The sequence below is a fragment of the Pelophylax lessonae genome (genome assembly GCF_965119305.1).
Source record: "Pelophylax lessonae genome assembly, chromosome: 3".
Lineage (NCBI taxonomy): Eukaryota > Metazoa > Chordata > Amphibia > Anura > Ranidae > Pelophylax > Pelophylax lessonae.
Window position 1 is genome coordinate 429,581,875 of NC_138770.1, and position 16,423 is coordinate 429,598,297.

A 16,423-nucleotide genomic window follows, 5' to 3' on the forward strand; every position below is an offset into this window, starting at 1 on the left:
AAGGGAGTAGGTGCTCTGATGAGGTTCTGAAGCTGATGGGAGACATTGTAAGCTGAGACTACAATAACGTGACATCTCAGGCAACAAGATTAAGTTTGTTTGGTAAAGTATAGATTTCTATTTTTCCTACAGCAATTAATTTGCCAAATATATATCTGACTGAACCATTCTTTTTCTATAGCATCAAGAATTGAATTTGGGTCATTTTAACTGCAGTATGATTGGTCTAAATTTTTATCTTGCTACTTTTAGGCTAAATTTAGCCACAGTAAATGGGGCAGTTATGATGTACTCTTAAAATATAGATTAACTTAATAGAAGTTTAAATGACCAAAAACTATCCGGACTTTTAACAAGTCTGAGTGCATGGTGTAACAATTTGTTAGATTTTGTTACCATCTTTTGTGTATTCATGGTAGGCTTTTAATCACATTCTAGAAGTCATGGGTTTTGGTTACCTTGATATTTAGTAATAATATTCTTTGATAACATTTCTCACATTACCTGTGTGATAATATTATTGAATTTTGTTCCACATTTGTGTTCATTACCAGTTATCTTTTTGATATTATTCTGCACTGATTTAATAAATATATATATTTACACAAAATTGTATTCTTATCTTCAGGTTAGGGCCACCTAAACGATCTTGTATTTTTGGTGATTTATGGAAATAAGTTAAGAATCTCCTTATTTACAGATCTTTGCTTATTTGCATAAATAGACACTGTTTATCAAAGCAGTGTAAACATTCTGACATAGCAAAGTGTCATTTCTTCAGGTAGTCACGTAAAAAGATATAATAAAATTTTTACAAAAATGTAAGGGGTGTACTCACTTTTGTGAGATAGTGTGTGTGTATATATATGGTACAGACCAAAAGTTTGGACACCTTCTCCTTCAAAGTTTTCTTTATTTTCGAGACTATGAAAATTGTAGATTCACACTGAAGGCATCAAAACTATGAATTAACACATGTGGAATTATATACATAACAAAAAAGTGTGAAACAACTGAAAATATGTCATATTCTAGGTTCTTCAAAGTAGCCACCTTTTGCTTTTATTACTGCTTTGCACACTCTTGATGAGCTTCAAGAGGTCGTCACCTGAAATAGTCTTCCAACAGTCTTGAAGGAGTTCCCAGAGATGCTTAGCACTTGTTGGCCCTTTTGCCTTCACTCTGAGGTCCAGCTCACCGCAAACCATCTCTATTGGGTTCAGTTCCGGTGACTGTGGAGGCCAGGTCATCTGGCGCAGCACCCCATCACTCTCCTTCTTGGTCAAATAGCCCTTACACAGCCTGGAGGTGTGTTTGGGATCATTGTCCTGTTGAAAAATAAATGATGGTCCAACTAAACGCAAACCGAATGGAATAGCATGGCGCTGCAAGATGCTGTGGTAGCCATGCAGGTTCAGTATGCCTTCAATTTTGAATAAATTCCCAACAGTGTCACCAGCAAAGCGCCCCCACACCATCACACCTCCTCCTCCATGCTTCATGGTGGGAACCAGTCATGAAGAGTCTATCCCTTCACCTTTTCTGCGTCGCACAAAGACACGGTGGTTGGAACCAAAGATCTCAAATTTGGACTCATCAGACCAAAGCACAGATTTCCACTGGTCTAATGTCCATTCCTTGTGTTCTTTAGCCCAAACAAGTCTCTTCTGCCACTCGTTTTCCTGTACTTAGCTGTTGTTTTCTTGCCATAATACAAATTCTAACCAGGGCCGTCTTTATTCTTGATTGGACCCTGGGCAAAAATTTTCTCTTGAATCCACTTAACTATTTGGGGGCTCAAGGGGCAGCTGCTTTGGGCCCCACAACAATGACTGGACCCGGGGCAGCTGCCCCTTTTTCCCAGTGTTAAAGACAGCCCTGATTCAGTAGGACTATAAGCTGTGTATCCACCTGACTTCTGGACAACACAACTGATGGTCCCAACCTCATTTATAAGGCAAGAAATCACACTTCTTAAACCTGACAGGGCACACCTGTGAAGTGAAGACCATTTCAGGTCACTACCTCCTGAAGTGTGACACTACAATTTTCATAGTCAGGAAAATAAAGAAAATTCTTTGAATGAGGTGTGTCCTAACCTTTGGTCTGTACTGTGTGTGTATATATATATATATATATATATATATATATAAAAAAAGACATAAGTTTAAAAAGTGAGTGACACAAGTAAAAAAAATGATGGATGACATCTCATAGGCCATAAATCCGTAGGCCAGCATTATGCATACAACCTGAATGTGTAAATGACATTTCAACAGTCTATAATATCAGAATTGAAAGTGTAACCTTTTGCAGTTTTGAGTAGGAAAAGCAAAGGGAAGGGTTAGAACCTCTGTTAGATTTTAATTTCTGTTGCTGGTTTCTTAATGGGTCTTAACTCTTTCTCACGTTATCCAAGACTGAAAATAATTTTGTATGGAGGTCTACTTGAAGAGAAGAGGCCAGAACAACGTGAAGTGGGAAAATGAAAAAAAAAAAAAAAAACAATATATAAAATAAATTACAAGACGAAAGACACTGTTTGTTTATTATAAAACCCTAATTACAGTTATTTTAAAGTCCAAAATAACTATATACAAACTTCTAAAACAAAAAGAAGAAACTCAACAAATCTGTGTAAGCTTGGACACACAAGTGTTCCAAACTGTAAATGTACAAGTGGATGAATGTACAATTCTCAGGACTATTTTCAACTATGAAATCTAAATGACAATTCTGAGGGTCTATCCTCTCCTGCAACACCATTCTGAGTGAAATGAATTTATAGTAACACAACTGTTCGTGTTTCACTTTGCACAGGACCAAATTCCAGCGTTGTCAAATATACAGAACTGATGGCGGTGGATGAAACATATCAAGAAGAACTATAATTCGTAAAATAAGGCAGTCAGATTTGGGTTTTCCTGTCATTAAAAAGCACTCACATAAAATCAGACCATATCCAACCAAGCGGACATTTCTTGTACCCGGATTTTACCTAACAGTTAATCTGAAACAATCCTAAACAGTCTTTGTGTAAGGGAAAACTGTCCCTTTATGTGCAGGCAATTTATTTGAGAACACAAAAAAAAAAAAAAAGTGAGATTTCATAATGGGCAGATGTTTACCCTGTTCTATCTCCTCATCTCCAGTCTCTTAACCACTTTAGCTCCGCCCGCCGCAGTTTTACTGTGACCGGCAGCTCCGATGGCCGCCAGCCACTCGCAATCTCCCACAGCTGATTTTTTTTTACCAAAAATATGTAGCAGATTGGGCTGAAATGTTAAAAAATTTAGATTTTTACTTTTTTTTTTGAGAATTTCATATAAAAGAATGTGAAAAATATTGTAATTTTTTCAAAATTGTCGCTCTTTTGTTTATAGCGCAAAAAATAAAAATCGCACAGATGATCAAATACCACCAAAAGAAATCTCTATATGTGGGGAAAAAAGGACATCAAAATTGTTTATGTATAGAGTCGCACGTCCGCGCAATTGTCCGTTAAAGTAATGCAGTGCCGAATCGCAAAATGAGGTCTGGTCATTGAGCGAACAAATCCTCCGGGGCTAAAGTGGTTAAAGAAAAGTCATGCCAAAATGTCTCCTCTGGGAGTTTGACCCTCACTTTTTGTTCCAGTGACCAATGGTCTATGGGATAGTAAAAGGAAATTTCCAAACCAAGAATAGAAAAAAAAAAAACTGATAAAAATCTAGCCCTTGCCCTTTTGTATGATAATAGGTGTCTGCATTGCTGCAAATGTCTCACCTTTTTTCCTGCCCTGGTTACCAAAAGAGAATTCATGGAAAATATTCCCATAACAAATGCAGACAATGATAGAAAAAAAAAAAAATCTGAGCAATCAAGATACCAACATACATAACAAAATGAGAGCCGATAAATAATGAAAAATAAATACAGTACAGCAAAAGGTGAGAGCTCACTTCAACTAAGACAGGCAAAGCCTTAGAAAAAAAAAAAAAAAATGAAAAAACAGATGAAAAGTTCTCACTTTATTTAGCGGTTGTAATCTTAACCCAGACGATCAAAGATTAAAAAAAAAAAAAAAAAAAATTGTATTTTCTCCTTTATAACGCTTTGCAGCTCAGGACTGGAGTAAACTAAGATATATATGGCTAGACTTAGGATTTAAGTTGCCTTTTTGCAAAGAAAAAAGTGAATAAACCTTTTAAACGTGTTTTTGGGTTTACATTGTCACTGAGTTTCAAACACATATACTCTAGTATCAGGTTATAGAAACTATACAACAAAAGCAGACCGGTTTTGTAGGAAAACCACATATATCCATGGACACAGTGTGTTTTTGATGCATGGTTTACAAGTACAAAAAGTACAGGTCAAAATGTTCTGACAGAAATCAATAGTTCTCTATCCAGATGCCAACAGTTGAAAAGTATAATTGTGTATCAGAATCAAATGAAAGCAGTGTGCATGCTAGAAGAGTCCAAACTTCCATGCACCTGTTAGCAAAACCAACAACCCACAACAGACTTCTGGTAGAAAAATGTTCCAGGAAACAAGAACATAAAAATACATTTTGGATAAAAAAATAAAAATAAAAAGTGGCCAAAAATGTCTTCTAAGCCATGAAACAAATTTCCAATCTCTTTCATTACTTTCCTTAAATTCAGGGGAAAAAAATGTAACTAGTCTTTTCACTGTGCAACAGGCATAGTAACATTAACAGGCACTTGGCTGGTCTGGGGGGCTGGAGATCCACTGTTCACTGGCTGGGGAGGTGCAGGGACGGGTTCCTGTATGGAGATGTGAGTAATGAAACGCAGGCGTAACTTTAAAGCTGGTCGCAGACTGAAGATGATCTTTTCCACCTAAAGAAAGGAGTCACTGTTAGGTGGGATATATTTTAAAATGAGATATTAATAAACCCAATATTTTCATTTCCACAATATGATGCTAATTAGGCACAGCCAGCTTAAATACTTTGACTGTGCCACATTTCAGCATGAGTTATGGGGTGATGACAGTTACTTTAACAATCACCAGTCTGTTGCCAGTGGGATTCTTATGGCCCTAGTAGCTATGCGAAATAAAATGTTGCAGAGGAGTAATTTTTCTTCTTCACGGATGTGCACTAAAGAGACTGCATTTATGGGCACTGATAATCAGAGCACTGATAAAGCATGCACTGATCATCTGATTATCAGCATACTCACTGTGCCCTATCCGCCTTGCCAGTTATCAGCTCTCAATTCCTTTCCTCACACAGACTGCGTGTGAAGAAAGGAATGCCGATAACCCGAAAGTCTGTTTACAGATGACCAGCTGTGATTAGACACAGCTGATCGCATGGTAAAGGACCGCTGTGATTGGCCCTTTCTCATGATCTGCGATCAGCTGTGTCCAAAGGACTCAGCTGTCACAGAGTGCGCCTGATGCTTGCCCCAGGGGTAGCGAGGGACAGGCGGTTCTGAGAGGAAGTTTATGGACGCTAAAGCTGCACGATTCTGGATAAAATGAGAATCACAATTTTTGGGCTAACTTTACTGTTTAATGTTATATTTTAACTTCAATAAAGTATATTTTTCCCATAAAATTGCGTTTAAAGACCACTGTGCAAATACAGTGTGACAACATTTTTGCAACGACCACCATTTTATTCTCTAGGGTCTCTGCTTATATATATATATATATATATATATATATATATAGTGAAACTTTTTTTTCCAGCTGCTTTTTTTTTTCCTTTGACAGCTCTGAGCAGAGAATGGCTCTGCACTGTATAAATTGTGGAAATGCTGTATTAAGATCATGAGGGGGGTTGAATCGATATAACGATTTTTAACGATTACTCGTGAAGCTCTAATGTATGCCCTCCCAGAGCTGAAGAGCTGTCTTTTGGCTATAGCGCGCTACGGAAGTGGTTAATTTTCCCTTCGGGAATCCCCAAGTTTAAAAATTCTCTGCTTATAACCTTACGGACAATAACCGTAAAATGATACAGCAGAAACATCCTATCACAAAACAAAACTCTACTTACTTGGTCTTTAATGCTGTCTCCAGTGAACATATATTTCATGTGATAGAGGAAGTCGCAGATGGGTTCAACAAAATTCAGGTGCTCGCTACACTGATCTACATTCAGCAGCATCTCATAAAACGCCACGCCAATCTACAGTAGAATAAAGAAAACAAATTTTATGAAACAGTATAGAAATTATAATTACCCTTTTTCACAATGTTTTACAGCTATGAGGTACAATAAAAATAGTAATTCTGTTACTTCATTTACACTATACAGTATATTCATGTCAACTCATGTATGAATTATATAAACAGTAATCTAAATTATTCAAGCTTCAAGCGTAAGTTCTCAAAGTTCCCTCTCTACACTGCCCCAAGCAAAGACCAATCTACTAGCCTTTGTTAAAAGTACATCAGTGGCAGCCCGTCCATTGGGGGCACAGGGGTGTCACCCCCCCCCCCATCCATTCATCCAGCCCCCTAATCTACATGCAGGGTGCCGGACACATGGATTCCAATGGGGTTTTTTTTTTTTTGAAGCACCTGATTAGAGCCAGAGGCTCTAATAGGCTTCAAAAAAGGGTGGGCTAGGGGTGCAGAGCACTGCACCCTGAGCCCACCCAGTTGTGTGACAATAGCGAATAATTATTAACTATTGCCACACTGATTCTCCTTCCGGCCAATCAGGAAGCAGGTCCTGAGACCTGTTTCCTGATTGGCCCGAAAGGAGAAGGCATGCCACTGGCCAAGAAGGGGTGAGGAAACGGCCGCCGAGAAGGGACATGAAGGTGCCTGAGGGGGAAGCCGCCGGCGCCGCCTGTCATTCCAGAGGAACAAGGTAAGTAAACGGGCTGGCAGGCGGGAGATGTGGTGGTGCAGGCTGGAGTTATATGGGGGGGGCAGGTTCACCCCTCCCCCCCCCCGCCGACTGATGGAGCACCAGCCACCACTGAACTACATGAAGTTAAAGTCTTGTTCCCATCTAAGCAAATAAGGGCAACTGGCAGTGGTGCTGAAAACATAACCCTGACTCTCAAAGGTTGAAAAAGGTAGGAACATCTGAATGTTTTTCTTATTTATTTTCTGACAAATACAATAAATATTGTTAACAGATGCAAATGTGTTTGCACTTAAAGAAAAAAAAAAAATGAATAAAAACTGTCCATGTACAGTCACCTTTAGAGGCTGATATATGTAAAGCAAGAAAACAGACCACTATCAGACCACTATTACTATGTAAACAGTTCCAGGTTTTTTCCTCCTTCTCTTTTTACTTAACCGCTTGCCAAACAGCGGCCGTAGTTTTACGGCGGCAGTTTGGCTCTGTCCTGCGAAACTACGTACCTGTACATCGTTTGGCTGAACTGCTAGTGGGGGCACGCGCATGCCCCGATTGGCCACGGGGGGAGCCAATCTGCGGGTCTGGGCACCCGCGATCGCTCCCCGTGGAGACAGAACGTCGGTCTGCCATTGTAAACACGCAGACCGCTGTTCTGTCAGTAATGAACACAGGGATCCTGTGTTCCTCCTATTTAGGTACATAGGTCTCTGTGTTCATTCAGCAAGCCCAGCCCCCACACAGAAAGCACCTCCTAGGGACACATTTAACCCTTTGATCGCCCCTGGTGTTAACCTCTTCCCTGCCAGTGTCATTAGTACAGTAACAGTGCATAAGTGTCAAAATTCAGTTAGGCGTCTGATCTGTCCGCCGCAATGTCGCAGTCCCCCTAAAAATCGCTGATCGCTGCCTTTACTAGTAAAAAATAAATTTTCCCCCTAGTTTGTAGACGTGATAACTTTTGCGCAAACCAATCAATATACACCTATTGGGGTTTTTTTTTTACCAAGAAATATGTAGCAAAATACATATTGGCCTAAAAAAGATGAAAAAAAATTATTTAATTTTTTTTTGAGCAGAATTGTCTTTTTTTTTTGTTTGAAGCGCAAAAAATAAAAATCCCAGAGGTGATCAACTACCACCAAAAGAAAGCTCTATTTGTGGAGAAAAAAAGAACATTAATTTTATTTGGGTACAGCATCGCACGACCGCACAATTGTCAGTTAAAGTAACACAGAGCCGTATCGCAAAAATGGCCTGGTCATTAAGGGGGTAAAACCTTCCGGTCCAGAAGTGGTTAAAACATTTGCAGGAATTAAAATGCCTTATGTGGCCAAAACAAAGCTCATTACCTCTATCATGCACCTTGTCCGTTCTTGTTGAAAACGCTGAAGGAATGGCCCTATCAAATGGTAGACATAGAGCAGCTGATACTCAGTTTTCACAATGGGTATGAGAACTTCTGGGAGGAACCTAAACAAAATAAGGCTCAAAGTAAATGATTCTGCTGAAAGTTTAACGGAGAAGAGTGAACAAGTGAAAATTCAGATTTGTCAAGGAACAATGGGATTTATGACTTACCGTAAATGCATTTCTCTGATGTTCATTGACAGACACAACTCCTGGTATTCATAACCATTGGGTTATACTGTCCCCTACAGGAGTAGGACATTAGGCAGAAAATAATTCTGGCTACACCCATGGGCAGTCACAGGGGTTATACTCCCTCTCTCTGCTATAGCCACTCAGTTTTGCTACAAGCAGTGTCAGGAGAATAACTCCACAGAGGGGTGGGTGCTGTGTCCATCAACGAACATCAGAGAAATGGATTTTATGGTAAGTAAATAATCCCATTTTCTCATTTGTTCATTGATGGACACAACTCCTGATATTCATAACCATTGGGACGTCCCAAAGCAGTGTTAAACATGAGGGGTGGGAACAACCAAAATCATTCCCAAGGCTAAACATTGGCCAACCGGGCAACAGGAGCTCAACCAAACAACTAGAGCTCACCTGAAAAAACAATACACTCTCAAAGAAGGTCAGGTCCTCTTAAACAGCAGCCTGCAAAACCTTGCGGCCAAAGGAAGCATCCGCAGATGCCAACACATCCACTTCATAAAACTTTGTAAAAGTGTGCACCATCGACCAGGTGGCCATCTTGAAAACCTGCGTCACGGACACCGGATGACGGAAGGCCCAGGAGGCACTAAGCACACTATTAGAGTGCGCCTTGACAGGGCAAGGAGGAACCTGACCCCTGATGGAATAGGTCTGAACCACCGTCTGTCTGATGTATCTGGAAATGGTTACAGAGGAAGTGGACAACCATTTTTGTGGTCCATATCAGTGAGCACAAAGAGTATGACTTCCTGGATGACTCCGTAGCTGCCAGTTACACCCTAATTGCCCAGACCACATCCAAGGCATACAAGACAATTTCCTTTTAATGTTTAGGCCTGGGACACAGGCAAAGCAACACAATGTCTTCATTCAAATGAAAATCAGAGACAACCTTTGGAAGAAAAGACGGACAGGGTCGAAGAACCACTTTATCCCTGTGAATCACCAGATAGGGTGAACGGCAGGATAACGTCGCCAGTTCCGACACCATACACGCAGAGATGATAGCCACCAAAAAGGCCACCTTCTGGGACAGCGTAATCAGGGAAATCTGAATATTTTCAAAGGGAGGCTTCTGTAGAGCTGAAAGCACCAAATTGAGATCTCAAGGCAGCAACGGAGCCCGCACTGGAGGAACCAAATGTCGGACACCCTGATGAAAGGTACGCACCAGGGAGAGTGTGGCCAAAGGGCATTGAAAGAAGACCGCCAAAGCGAACACCTGACCTTTGATGGTATTTAATGCCAACTTCTGTTCAACCCCCTGTTGAAGAAAGGTTAAGATCTGAGCCATCGAGAAGGAGCGAGGATGAAACCCAAGCGACTCACACCACACAATGTACATCTTCCTAGAAGTAGATTTCCTAGCTTTCAACAGTGTAGCAATCACAGATTCAGATAAACCCCTATCCCTCAGCACCTGGCATTCAACAACCAAGCCATCACAAGCCAGCGACTGTAAAGCAGGATGGAAGATCGGTCCTTGGGACAGCAGATCCTCCCTGAGACAAAAGCTTCAAGGAACTTTGGCCACCAGCTGCACCAGATCGGCATACCAAGCCTGACGAGGCCAGTCCAGAGCCACTAAGATGACCGGAATCCCATCTGCCTTGATACTGCAAAGAAGTCTGGGCAGAAACTTGAGAGGAGGGAAGGCGTAAATCAGCCGATAGTGGGAAAAAGCTGCGCTAAATGACATAGACCATATATGATAGGTCTATTAAATAAAGTGGTAAGTCCCAGAAAATAATAATCCAAAGTATTAAATGATGAATAAACTGTAAAGGTCCAATCCAACACGACACAAAATTAATGTGAATAGGTACTGCTTACCAGACGTAGCAGTAAAATGAGCGTTGGTGTAAACAAAAACCAGACCAGTGGAACTCTGTGGATGACTCCTGTCAGATGATCTCCACTCAAAATTGTGAATCGGTGAACATGGTGATGAGACAAAAAATATACATAGCGTGATACTGCATAAAAATTCTAATCACCCGTGTGAATGAAGAAAATAATAGGTGTACACCACCACCAACATAGGCCGCTTACCAGAAAAAAGAAAAAGGTAATGTATGTATCAATCAGGGAAACTGATGTATGGCAATCCACAGATGAATGAACATAGACACTCCCTTGGCAATATAGCTGATCCGCACAGATGCTCCGCGATATTACATAGGATAAATAATAAGAGGGGGAGAGCCCATAGCGTAAAACCATTTATTAAAATAAATAAAACAAAAGATTTGCACTTACAAAAGTACACAGGAATAGCGCTGAATTGGAGCCGCCGGCCAGTCGGCTTCAAACACCCGCCTGAGTATCGTCTCGTCTCGTAGAGGTGACGTCAGAAATATTTTTTGTCTCATCACCATGTTCACCGATTCACAATTTTGAGTGGAGATCATCTGACAGGAGTCATCCACAGAGTTCCACTGGTCTGGTTTTTGTTTACACCAACGCTCATTTTACTGCTACGTCTGGTAAGCAGTACCTATTCACATTAATTTTGTGTCGTGTTGGATTGGACCTTTACAGTTTATTCATCATTTAATACTTTGGATTATTATTTTCTGGGACTTACCACTTTATTTAATAGACCTATCATATATGGTCTATGTCATTTAGCGCAGCTTTTTCCCACTATTTGTTACACATATGTTTGTCACATTTCAGTTGCAGCTATTAGGATTTTGATATTTAGCGCAGTTTTTTCTTTTTCCGTAAATCAGCCGATACTTACCCACCAGGGCCACCAGCGCCGCTGTGGCATCCGCCAGAGGATCCCTTGACAGAGCCACAAACCTCTGCACATTTCTGTTGAGCCGAGATGACGACAGATCCACCTCTGAGGTGCCCCACCGGAGACACAGCTGATGAAACTCCGGGTGAGGGGACTACTCCCCTTGGTCCAACGCCTGTCCACTGAGGCAATTTTCCACCCTGGGAATGTGTACAGCAGAGAGGGCTGGAACGAACTGTTCTGCCCAGCTTAGAATGCCGGCTACCTCCAGAGCTGCCAGGACACTTCTTGTGCCCCCTTGGTGAATGAAATAAGCCACGGCCGTGGCATTGCCCAATTGAATGTGCACTGGACAACCCTGAAGAAGACAATTTGTCCAATGATCCAGACACAGTCTGATTGCTTGGAGTTCCAAGACATTGATCGGCAGTCTGGACTCTTCCAGCATCCTGAACCCCTGAGCAGAATTCTTGCGGAGGACGCCTCCCCAGCCGGACAGGCAGGCATCCGTGGTGACCACTGTCCAATACAAGGGGAGGAAGGATTTTCCCAGCCGAAGAACGAAGCCACCATATCAGGGACTCCCTGGTTCCCTGACTCAGCCTGATCTGATTGCCCAGACACTGCGGAGTCTTGTCCTAATTGGTCAGAATCTCCCTTTGCTGGGACCTTGTATGGAACTGTGCAAATGGAACCGCCTCAAAAGTAGACACCATCAGGCCCAGCACCCGCATGCAAGTTCGGAGGGACGATCATCTGTTGGACAGCAGGAGGTGAATTGCAGCCTGCAGTTTCTGGAGTTTGTCCAGAGGAAGGCGCTCTCTGGCTAAGGCCAAATCCAGGGTGACAGGCACAGATAGTCAAGCATTGTGGACAGAGCCAGAGCAGACTTCTGGAAATTCAGAATCCAGCCGAACTCCCGCAGAGTTTGTATGGCCATCTCCAGGTTTTCCACCAGAACCAGAGGGAGACTACACTCGCAGAAGGAGATCATCCAGGTAGCCCAGTACCGTGATCCCCCGTTGGCGTAGCAAAGCTAGCACCGGGGCTGACACTTTTGTGAAGACCCAAGGAGCAGAGGCGAGACCAAAGGGTAACGCCACAAACTGAGAATGCTCCCCCCCACCGCAAAGCGGGGAAAACGCTGGTGACTGGCACATATTAGAATGTGAAGGTAGGCATCCTTGATATCGATAGAGGTGAGGAAATCTCCCTGATGCAAGGATGCTACCATCGTTCGAATGGATTCCATTCTGAACTTCTGTACCCGCACAAAGCAGCTAAATGCCTCGAGGTCCAGGACTGGACGCACTTTGTCTTCCTTCCTGGGAACTGTAAACAGTTGAAGTAAAAACCCTGAAAACTTTCCGAGGTCGGAAGCGGGACAATCACCCCTTGAAGGAACAGGTCTTGTTCAGCACCAAAACTGGCCCTGTAAGCGGTTTTGGGACAGGCACAAGTTGGAAAGAAAAAACCTTGCCGGGAGGGGGAATATTTAGTGTGCGGTCGCACACGTGGAGGAATCATCCTATCATCAGTAGATTATAGGCGCGTGGTTGCAGACCCAGCAGGGTGACCCACATCCACAATGGCCAAATCAGATTCAGGATCCGATGAGACAGATGAGGCAGGGGTAGTACTTAAAGCTAAACTTCAGATCTCCCTGCACTCTCGAACAGTTGTACAGGCTCCTCTCCTGTAGTAAAAATGCTTAATCAGATTTCAGTGCAACACTGAGCTTTTCTGTGTGCATTAGAAGCTAAAGCAAGCCAAAAAGAGCTCACTTTATTTTCTTGTTGGAGACTTCCAACATCATCTAACCCTTTCCTTTTCAGCCTGACTGTCCCTACCTGCTGCTTTCATTCACTGGATTTTAGAACCATAGAGGCTCAGCATTACATGTGACGACCTGCAAGCAAATACAGTCTGCCTAAAAACACCCACTCCTCTAAATTGACAGCCATCTATAAAGACATTTTCATATTTGCGTAACTTTTCGCAAGACAGACTACTGCTGGTATTAGGGCTGAGAGCCCTTGAGAGTACAGCCATGGCCAAAAGTTTTAAAAATGACACAAATATACCTTTTTCTCAAAGTCTGCTGCCTCAGTTTTTATGATGACAATTTGCATACAGTATACTCCAGAATGTTATGAAGAGCGATCAGACGAATTGCAATTATTTGCAAAGTCTCACTTTGCCAAGAAAATTAACATAATCCCATAAGGAACATTTCCACTGCATTTGTGAAGACGGCTTCAAAGTGTCCAAGAAAGTTCAGCAAGGGCCAGGACCATCTCCTGCAGCTGATTTAGCTGTAGGATCAGGGCACCACCAGTGCAGAGCTTGCTCAGGAATGGCATCAGACAGGTGTGAGTGCATCTGCACGCACAGTGAGAAGACTTTTGGAGGATGGCCTGGTGTCCAGAAGGACAGCAAAGAAGCCACTTCTCTCCAGGAAAAATATCAGTACAGGCTAATATTCTGCAAAAGATGCAGGGATTGGACTGCTGAGGACTAGGGTAAAGTAATTTTCTCTGATTAATCCCCTTTCCGATTGTTTGGGGCATCCTGAAAAAAACCTTGTCAAGAGAAGAAAAGGTGAGCCCTACCTTCAGTCCTGTGGCATAACAGTAAAGCAACCGGAGACCATTCATGTGTGGGGTTGCTTCTGAGCCAAGGGAGTGGGCTCACTCACAATTTTGTCTAGGAACACAACCATGAATAAAGAATGGTACAAAAACATCCTCCGGGAGCAACCTTGCCATAGGGCAAAAGTGATAACTAAGCAGCTTGGGGAACAAAACATCGAAATTTCGGGTCCATGGCCAGGAAAATCCCCAGACCTCGATTTCATTGAGAACTTGCAGTCAGTCCTCAAGAGGCAGGTAAACAAAAAAAATCTCTCGCATTCTGACAAACTGCAAGCATTTTATATACAAGAATGGGCTGCCAGCAGTCAGGATGTGGCCCAGAAGTTGATTGACAGCATGCCAGAGCAAATTGCAACGGTCTTGAAAAAGAAGGGTCAACACTGCAAATATTGACTCTTTGCATAAACTTAATGTAATGGTCAATAAAAGCCTTTGACACTTATGAAATGCTTGTAATTATACTTTAGTACATCATAATAAGATCTGAAAAAAAAAAAGATCTAAAAACACTGAAGCAGCCGACTTTGTGAAAAGTAATATTTTTGTCATTCTCAAAACTTTTGGCCACGGCTGTAGTACTAAGGCAGGGTGCTGTGATGTTTTTAGGAAGCTATGTAGATCACCCTGCCAGCCCCTCCCACGATCTGCCTGCACTGAATGACATAATTGGGTCTAATATAAAGGTATGCAATGAAAATAGGATGGCAGGCTGCCAGGTTTCTGCCTTCAAAGTTAAACATAGAAAAAGCTTGTATACTGTTAAAAACCAAGTGAAACTCGAATAGAGTTTTTGTTGTGAATTTTGAGGGTGAATAACTTGACAGTGCAGGAAGCTAGAAGAGGTTAGGGATGGCTTTTACTGTCTGCTAGAAATGTAACATGTAGACATTCATAGTCTGGGCAGAAGACTGTACATATTACACAATATTTACAGTATCTCACAAAAGGGAATACACCCTCACATTTTTTGTAAATATTTTATTATATCTTTTCATGTGACAACACTGAAGAAATGACACTTTGCTACAATGTAAAGTAGTGAGTATACAGCTTGTATAACAGTGTAAATTTGCTGTCCCCTCAAAATAACTCAACACACAGCCATTAATGTCTGAAGCGCTAGCAACAAAAGTGAGTACACCCCTAAGTCAAAATGTCCCCAGTGTCATGTGACTCCTTAGTGTTACAGGGTGTGAATGGGGAGCAGGGGTGTTAAATGTTGTGTTATTGCTCTCGCTCTCTCATACTGGTCACTGGAAGTTCAACATGGCACCTTACGGCCATGAATTCTCTGAGAATCTGAAAAAAATAATTGTTGCTCTACATAAAGATGGCCTAGGCTATAAGAAGATTGCCAAGACCCTGAAACTGAGCTTCAGCACGGTGGTCAAGACCATACAGTGGTTTAAAAGGACAGGTTCCACTCAGAACAGGCCTCGCCATGGTTGGCCAAAGAAGTTGATTGCATGTGCTCAGCATCATATCCAGAGGTTGTCTTTGGGAAATATATGTATGAGTGTTGCCAGCATTGCTGCAGAGCTTGGAGAGGTGGGGGGTCAGCCTATCGGTGCTCAGACCATATGCTGCACCCTGCATCAAATTGGTCTGCATGGCTGTCATCCCAAAAGGAAGTCTCTTCTAAAGATGATGCACAAGAAAGTTCGCAAAGAGTTTGCTGAAGACAAGCAGACTAAGGACATGGATTACTGGAACCATGTTCTGTGGTCTGATGAGACCAAGATTAACTTATTTGGTTCAGATGGTGTCAAGTGTGTGTAGCGGCAACCAGGTGAGGAGTACAAAGATAAGTGTGTCTTGCCTACAGTCAAGCATGCTGGTCGGAGTGTCATGGTCTGGGGAGCTACAGTTCATGGAGGAAACCATGAATGCCAACATGTACTGAGACATATTGAAGCAGAGCATGATCCCCTCCCTTCGAAGGCTGCGCTGCAGGGCAGTATTCCAACATGATAAAGACCCCGAACACATCTCCAAGACGACCACTGCCTTAGTAAAGAAGCTGAGGGTAAAGGTGATGGACTGGCAAAGTACTTCTCCAGACCTAAACCCTAGTGAGCATCTGTCGGGCATCCTCAAATGGGAGATGGAGGAGCACAAGGTCACTAACATCCACTAGCTCCGTGATGTCGCCATGGAGGAGTGGAAGAGCACTCCAGTGGCAACCTGTGAAGCTCTGGTGAACTCCATGCCCAAGAGGGTTAAAGCAGTGCTGGAAAATAATGGTAGCCACAAAAAATATTGACACTTTGGGCTCAATTTGGACATTTTGACTTATGGGTGTACTCACTTTTGATGCCAGCAGTTTAGACATTAATGGCTGTGTGTGGAGTTATTTTGAGGGGACAGCAAATTTACACTGTTATAAAAGCTGTACACTCACTAGGTTACCTTGTAGCAAAGTGTTATTTCTTCAGTGTTATCACATGAAAAGATATAATAAAATATTTACAAAAATGTGAGAGGTGTACTCACTTTTGTGAGATACTGTAGGTACTACCTTTGAGAGGCAAATGCCAAAGTGTATCCCTCCCCCCTGTA

The 16,423-nt window shown here is 42.2% G+C and overlaps 1 protein-coding gene across 1 annotated transcript in view; it reads right to left on the reverse strand.

Moving 5' to 3' along the window:
• Positions 1 to 4,201: 4,201 nt before the first annotated feature.
• Positions 4,202 to 16,423, reverse strand: part of MED23 (mediator complex subunit 23) — a 170,293-nt gene continuing 158,071 nt past the window's right edge. Inside the window, 3 exon segments of the mRNA XM_082252280.1 lie at positions 4,202 to 4,847; positions 6,017 to 6,148; positions 8,191 to 8,311. Of these exon segments, the coding sequence (XP_082108406.1) occupies positions 4,674 to 4,847; positions 6,017 to 6,148; positions 8,191 to 8,311 (427 nt within the window). The 3' untranslated portion in view covers positions 4,202 to 4,673.